Source organism: Propithecus coquereli, unplaced genomic scaffold (assembly GCF_000956105.1).
Source record: "Propithecus coquereli isolate 6110/MARCELLA unplaced genomic scaffold, Pcoq_1.0 Scaffold44, whole genome shotgun sequence".
Taxonomy (NCBI): domain Eukaryota; kingdom Metazoa; phylum Chordata; class Mammalia; order Primates; family Indriidae; genus Propithecus; species Propithecus coquereli.
Window position 1 is genome coordinate 11,654,999 of NW_012150174.1, and position 8,296 is coordinate 11,663,294.

Below are 8,296 nucleotides of genomic sequence, written 5' to 3' on the forward strand. Positions count from 1 at the left end.
ACACTTAAGTGCACATATATTAGTAACATTCTTTGGGTATCAGGCAGGTGGGGGGGGGAGGAAGGGATGGGAATATATACACTTAATGGGTGAGGTGTGCATCATCTGGGGAATGGACATGCTTGAAGCTGTGACTCGGATGCTGCAAGGGCAATATATGTAACCTAAACATTTGTACCCCTGTAATATGCTGAAATAAAAAAAAATAATAAAAAAAAATTTTGAGTCCAAACTTTCCTTGAATTATATATTTGTTCATATTAACCTTCATATATCTATTAATGAAAATGCAACCATCAAATTTATAATTGCTTTAATGTACAGTTCTCATCACAGGTTCGTTTGAGGAGCAGCTGCATTGACTCATGGATTCCCTCGTGTATGGGAACCACACTGCTGTGACAGGGTTCATCTTATTGGGATTAACAGATGATCCAGTCCTTCGAGTCATCCTCTTCATGATCATCCTGTGCATCTACCTGGTGACCATCTCTGGCAACCTCAGCACAATCATTCTAATCAGAATCTCCTCTCAGCTCCATCACCCCATGTATTTTTTTCTGAGCCACTTGGCTTCTGCTGACATAGGCTTTTCATCTACTGTCACACCCAACGTGCTTGTAAACTTCCTGGTGGAGAGAAATACAATCTCCTACCTCAGATGTGTCACCCAGCTTGGTTCAACTGCTTTCTTTGGAACAGTAGAATGCTTCCTTCTCGCTGTCATGGCTTATGACCGCTTTGTGGCAATCTGCAACCCACTGGTTTATTCCACCAAAATGTCCACACAAGTCTGTGTGCAGTTACTCGTAGTGGCTTATATAGGTGGTTTTCTTAATGCTTCCTCCTTTATCTTTTCCTTCTTTTCTTTATCGTTCTGTGGCCCAAATCAAGTCAATCATTTTTTCTGTGATTTTGCTCCCTTAATTGAACTCTCCTGTTTTGATACCAGTGTCCCCGCCGCTGTTCCCTCATTTTCTGCTGGCTTAGTCATTTTGGTCACTGTGCTTGTCATAGCCGTCTCCTACATCTACATCCTCATCACCATCCTGAAGACGCACTCCACTGAGGGGCGCCACAAGGCCTTCTCCACCTGCACCTCCCACCTCACTGTGGTCACTCTGTTCTATGGGACCATTACATTCATTTATGTGATGCCCAAGTCCAGCTACTCGACTGACCAGAACAAGGTGGTGTCTGTGTTCTACACGGTGGTGATCCCCATGTTGAACCCCCTCATCTACAGTCTGAGGAACAAGAAGATCAAGGGGGCTCTGAAGAGAGAACTTGGTAGAAGAATATTTTCTAGTGATGCTTGTTATTTTTGTAGGATTTCTTAGAATAATATTACATGTAATCCTGTGTATTTTCTTCAGCATACCTAGTGCATATGTATATACAGATTCAATATTTCCTTTCTCCACAATGTTGTAAACTTCATACTGAAGCTCAGTGCCTTTCTTCTTCCCCAATGCATTTAATTTTCACAACAATTCCTATTCCTGGAACTTACTAAGCATCATAGCATATTTGAAATAAAGGAAAAGGAATTAATGATAATGGATGGCTGGATGAAGCTTTTCTTCTTGCTTAGACCACGGTCTCTGCTGACTTTGAATTCTTGCCAATGAAATGCTCAATGCTTCCACCTGATTCAAGTGATTGTATGTGAAAGGATTTGCACAAACTCATACTCACCAGATATACACCACTGCCTTGACACTGTTATAACCCGGATTAGCAACTAGAATCCCAACCTAGTTTACTAAAAGGTTTGTAATCACAATCTATTGAGTAATTTTGCTCTTACGTACTTGCATATTTGGAGAGTTAGAAGATCTAGAAGGTAAATATTGGTAATGGTAGCAATAGCTGTAGTAACAGTATTAGCAACAGCAGTTAACAATGAAATTATTCACTACATTCCGGGCACTGTTCTCAGTGATTTACAAGTACAATATTAACCTAATTAATCCAGAGAATGACTCCTTAACATTTTTTTCAATCCTTATATTAGAGAGGGTTTAAGGGAGGCACATACAGGTTAAGCAAATGCTCAAGACCACGAATATTCTCTTAATAATTGGATTTCTGTTGAGGCATATATTCTCTGTGGAGAGAAGAGGGAGGGGCTCTTTGACAACACTTTACCACTAGGCGACCTTTGTTTCTGGGACACATTCTTTTCTAGGTAACCCTTTCTGTTTAAAGTAAGTATAGAGACTTCTACATCTGGATATGGGAGGGGAGTTTATATTACACCAACTTTCTGGCACAAAGTAAGTAAAAGGCCGGGCAAATATTTTTAAATGCATCTATTGAGATGATCATATTGTCTTTGTTTTTGCTTCTGTTTATGTGGTCAATCACATTTATTCATTGACATATGTTGAAACGTCCTTACATCCCCGGGATGAAGCCCACTTGGTCATGGTGGATTATTTTTTTGACGTGTTGTTGAGTTCGGTTTGCTAGTATTTTATTGAGGATGTTTGCATCTATATTCATAGAGGATATTTGTTTGTAGTTTGCTTTTTATGTTGTGTCCTTTCCTGGCTTTGGTATCAAGGTGATACTGGCATCATAGAATGAGTTGGGGAGGATTCCCACGTCCTTGATGTTATGGAGTAGTTTCTGCAGTATGGGTACCAGCTCTTCTTTGTAGGTCTGGTAAAATTTGGGTGTGAGTCTATCTGGTCTGGAGTTTTTTTTGTTGTAAGATTATTTATTACCACTTCAATATTATTACTTGTTATTGATCTGTTCAGGAGTTCTATTTCTTCCTGAGTTTTGGGACTTTGTGTGTTTCCAGGAATTTGTCAATCCCTCCATGTTTTCGAGTTTATGTGCATAGAGATTTTCATAGCATTCACAGATGATATTTTGTATTTCTGTGGTATCAGTTGTAATATCTCCTTTTCATTTCTGATTGAGCTTATTTGGGTCCTTTTTCTTCTATCCCTGGTTAATCCAGCAAGTCTATCAATTTTGCATATCTTTTTAAATAACCATCTTTTTGTTTCATTGATACTTTGTATTATTTATTTATTTATTTCAGAATATTATTGGGGGTGCAAATGATTTGGTTACATAAATTAATTTTGTGCCATAACCATACCCCAGATATTGTGAATTGTACCTGTTAGGTGTGATTTTACTCATCCCCTCCTCACCCCTCCCACCTGCTTGACTTCCGATGAATGTTATTTCCACATGTGCAGCACAGTGTTGAATGATTAGTTCCAATTTATGGTAAGTACATATGGTGTTTGTTTTTCCATTCTTGTGATACTTAGAAGAATGGTCTCCAGCTCCATCCAGGTTAATAGTATTAGTCTATCATTCTTTTATGGCTGAGTAGTATTCCATGCTATACATATACCACATTTGATTCATCCACTCATGTATTAATGGACACTTGAGTTGTTTCCACATCTTTGCAATTGTGAATCGTGCTACTATAAACACTCGAGTACAGGTGTCCTTTTTATAGAATGTCTTTTTTTTTTCCTTTGGGTAAATACACAGTAGTAGAATTGCTGGATCAAATGGTAGTTCTATTTTTAGCTCTTTGAGGTATCTCCATACTACTTTCCATAGAAGTTGTACTAGTTTGCAGTCCCTCCAGCAGTGTATGAGTGTTTCTATCTCTCCACATTCACACCAATATTTATTGGTTCGGGATTTTTTGATATAAGCCATTCTCACTGGAGTTAAGTGATATCTCATTGTGGTTTTCATGTGTATTTCCCTGATTATTAGAGATGTTGAGGATTTTTTCATGTTTGTTGGCCATTAGTCTATCTTCTTTTGAAAATTTTCTGTTCGTGTCTTTTGCCCACTTTTTAATGGGGTTGTTTGATATTTTTCTTGGTGATTTGTTTGAGTTCTTTGTAGATTCTGGTTATCAGCCCTTTATGGGATATATAGCACACAAATATTTTCTGTAGGTTGTCTATTCACTCTAATGATTGTTTCCTTGGCTGTGCAGAAGCTTTTGTTATAACATGCATGGATCCATTAACTCTCTAACATGCGATGTCTGCTATGATTTAATCTTGCAGAACTTTAAGGGCTAGCAACTTTGCTGCTCAAAAAAAAAGTAATGTGATCACTCCAAATTTGTAGCACTAAATCTTTTCTGGTGTGTGACATATCCACTCTGTGGTAGAGAAGATTCAAGGAGTAGACTTAGACATAGTTATATGACCTGGTGGTTAGTGATAGGTGTTTAAACTAAACTGAGTGTGTTAACACTTTCTCTGTCACTTTTCATCTCTTCTTCCACACAGCTATTTATAAAAGAAAGATGTTTGTACGAGAAGAGGTTCCAGAGGTGGGTTAATGCCCATTCTCATCCATAATTTTACATAAAATAAACATTATTATAGGAATTGATATGTTACCAAATCATTTCATGGAGCAATTAACACATACCTCATAGTAATCCTATTGAGAATGTTTATATAGTTGATAATATATGGAAAGTGAGATTCAGAGTGATTTTAACTTTTCAGTAACCACAGTAAATGTTTTTGTCTGCTTTGTCAAAGATCAGATGGCAATATGAGGATGGTTTTATATTTGGGTTCTCTGTTCTGATCCATTGGTCTATGTCTCTGTTCTTGTGCCAGTACCAAGGTGTTTTAGCAAACATACACTGGGGTAAAGAATCCCTATCCAATAAATGGTGCTGGGAAAATCGGATAGCCACATGTAGAAGTCTGAAATAGGATCCGCACCTTTCATCATTCCCAAAAATCAACTCACAATGGACAACAGACTTAAACCTAAGGCATGAAACTATAAGAATTCTAGAAGAAAATGTTGTAAAAACTCTTACAGACATCAGCCTAGGCACAGAATTTATGAAGACCCCAAAAGCAATCACAGTAACAACAAAAATAAATAAATGGGACCTGCATTGGTTTTTTATTTTCCATTTCGTTTAGTTCTGCTCTGACCTTACTTATTTCTGTTCTCTTGCTAGCTTTCAGTTTGGTTTGCCCTTCCTTTTCTAGTTTCTTGAGATGTATCATTAGAGTTTTAATTTGTCATCTTTCTGTTTTTTTGATGTAAGCATTTAAGGCTATGAATTTTCTGCTCTGGACTGCCTTTGTCGTTCAATTCAAGGAATCTTTTGATTTCTACCTTAATTTCATTATGGATCCAGGAATTGTTGAGGAGAAGGTTGTTTAATTTCTGTGACTTTGTGTAGAATTGAGTGTTTCTCTTAGAGTTGATTTCTAGTTTTATTGCATTGTGGTCTGAGAAGATACAGGATATGATCTCTATATTTTTGAATTTGTTGAGACATGTTTTGGGGCCTAAGATATAATCAATTTTGAAGAATGTTCCATGCACTAATGAGAAGAATGTGTATGCAGTAGTTAATGGGAAAAATTTTCTGTAAATGTCTGTTACATCCATTTGTTGTAGAGTCACATTTAAGTCAGTATTTCTTTCTTTATTTTCTAGGTTAGATGATCTGTCCATTTCTTTCAGTGGAGTATTGAAGCCCTTGGCAATTATGATGTTGCTGTTTATCTTTTTGATTAGATTTAGTAGGGTTTGCTTTATTAATCTGGGTGCTCCTGTGTTAGGTATGTAAACATTTAGAATTGTTATGTCTTCTTATTGAATTGCTCCCTTTACCATTATATAATGACCATCTTTGCCTTTCTCTACTGTTGTTGATTTGAAGTCAATTTTATATGATATGAGAATGGCTACACTTACTTCCTTTACTTTCCATTTGCATGAAATATTTTTTTTTCCATTTCTTCACCTTGTGACTGTTTGAGTCCTTGTGAGTTAGATGTGTTCCCTGGAGATAGCACATACTTGGGTTGTATTTTTTTATCCGTTCAGCCAGCCTGTGTCTCTTGAGAAAGCATTTGACAAAATTCAGCACCCATTCTTGACAAAAACACTCAACAAACTAAGCATAATAGGAACATATCTCTTTGTGTTAATAAGATACCAAGTTATAAACACAACTAAGACAAAGGTTAAGTCACACACGCCCACACCTAAAGAATAAACTGTGTTCTAACTGCCACAAGGTGTTTCTTTTTCTCTAGCAACTGAGCAAACACTGGCCTCCGGATAAGAAATATTATAATAAGATGCTGACCCCCACTCACATGTTCCACTAGCCCAAACTACAGCTTTGATTGGACAAGTGACTAATTTCAGTAACTTTCTCCTGTTAAGAGGCCACCAGCCTTGGACTGGTTCTGGTTAGTTTATAGAGGCTGCACATTTGAGTGTTTTTCATGTCTGCTTCATCTTTTGACCTATATGACCTAATTATAATATATTCAAATGTTGTCTCCACCCCCAAGTGAACACTGGGTGTACGTAACTTGCATGTTTGTTCATCACACATGCATTAGAATCCCCTTTGTGAATATCCATAGCTCCTCCTATAACCTGTTGGCTATGTATACTTGGCCAACCCATTAAGCACAAATTTCTATTCCACCTTCCCTTCCTTCAAAGTATTTTCTTTTGGTTTTCAGACAGAGCCTGCACTTCCTGTCTACAGGTTGGGATCCCCTTCTTAAGAAAAAAAGCTGTCCTCTCCAAATTTATGAAGACCTCATGATTTCTAAGTTGACAGAACACATTACTTATAAGAGAAAAGTAACTTGAAAGACAGTGAGTTTCTCATCTGAAACTATGAAACCAAAAGGAAGTGGCACATTTTTCTTTTTCTTTTTGTTTTGAATTTTAAAAAAATTGTGTATGTTTAAATTATACATGCTTAGATATACATGGACATAGTGATATAATTAAAACAATCAAGCAAATTACCTTATCCACCATCTCATATAGTTTCCTTTTTTGTAGAACACTTAAAATCTACTTACATAGGAAATTTCCAGTATGCAATACAATATTATTAACTATAGCCTTCTTGCTGTATATTAGATTGCTAAACTTGTCCTACTTAACTGCAATATTTTACCCTTTGACATACATTTCCCAGTACCCCCGTCCTTTCCCTGGTAACCACCAATCTGCTCTCCGTTTCTATGTATCTGTCATTTTTGTTTAGAGTCCATATAGGAGATCATGCAATACTTTTCTTTCTGTGTATGGCTTATTTTATTTAGCATAATGTCCTTTAGGACCACCCATATTGTGGCAAATGGAAGCATATGCTTCTTTTAAAAGGCTGAATAATATTCCTGTGTGTGTGTGTGTGTGTGTGTGTGTGTGTGTGTGTATACATACCAAATTTTTTTCATCCATTTACCTCTTCATGGACACTTATATTGTTTCCATATCTTGGCTAATGTGATTAAAACTGCAATGAACATGGTGGCTCAGAATCTCCGTGAGGTGCTGATTCCATTTCCTTTGAGTATATATCCTTCAAAAGGATTGCTGGATCATTTTGAGGAATCTCCATAGAATTTCTATAAAGGATACACCAATGTACAGTCCTACCAACAGTGTACAAGGGTTCCCTTTTCACTACACCTTTGTCAACACTTGTTATGTCTTGTCATTTTTATAATCTCCATTGTAAAATATGAGGTGATATCTCATTGTGGTTTTGATTTGCATTTTCTTGATGATTAGCAATATTGATTAGTAGATTTTTTATCTACCTTTTGGCTATTTATATGTCTCCTTTTGAGTAATGTCTATTCAGATCTTGCACCCATTTTTTAATGACTTTTTTTTTTGCTATTGAATTATGTGAGTTCTTTATATTTTGGGGACGTTGATCTCTTATCAGATATATGGTTTGAAAATATTTTCTCCCAATTCATGGGTTGCCCTTTCATTTTGTTGAATATATCCTTTGCTATGCAGAATATTTTTAGTTTTGTAGTCTCTTGTTTATTTTTGCTTTTCTTGCCTGAGGTTTTGCTATCAAATTGAAAAAATTATTGCCCAGGCCAATGTCAAAGACATTTTCCTCCAGGTTTTCTTCTAGGAATTTCTGGTTTTCGGTCTCATGTTTGGGTCTTTAATCCATTTTGAGTTGGTTTCTGTGAATGGTTTAAGAAGCGTTCAATTTCATTGTTTTGCATACAGATATCCAGTTTTTCCAAAAGCATTTATCAAAGAGACTATCCTTTTTCTATTATGTATTCTTAGTGACCTTGTGTAAAATTAGTTGACCATTTATGTGTGGGTTTATTTCTGTGCTCTCTATTCTTTTTATTGGTCTGTGGGTATGTTGTTTCTTTATTTTAAAAATGATTTCTTTTTTTTGTTGTCTCCTTTCCTGGCTTTGGTATCAAGGTGATATTGGCTTCGTAGAATGAGTTAGGAA

The 8,296-nt window shown here is 36.4% G+C and overlaps 1 protein-coding gene across 1 annotated transcript; it reads left to right on the plus strand.

Moving 5' to 3' along the window:
• Positions 1-365: 365 nt before the first annotated feature.
• Positions 366-1,340, plus strand: LOC105818362 (olfactory receptor 502-like). The gene has a single exon (XM_012654323.1). The coding sequence runs from the start codon at positions 366-368 to the stop codon at positions 1,338-1,340; it is 975 nt and encodes a 324-aa protein (XP_012509777.1).
• Positions 1,341-8,296: the final 6,956 nt, after the last annotated feature.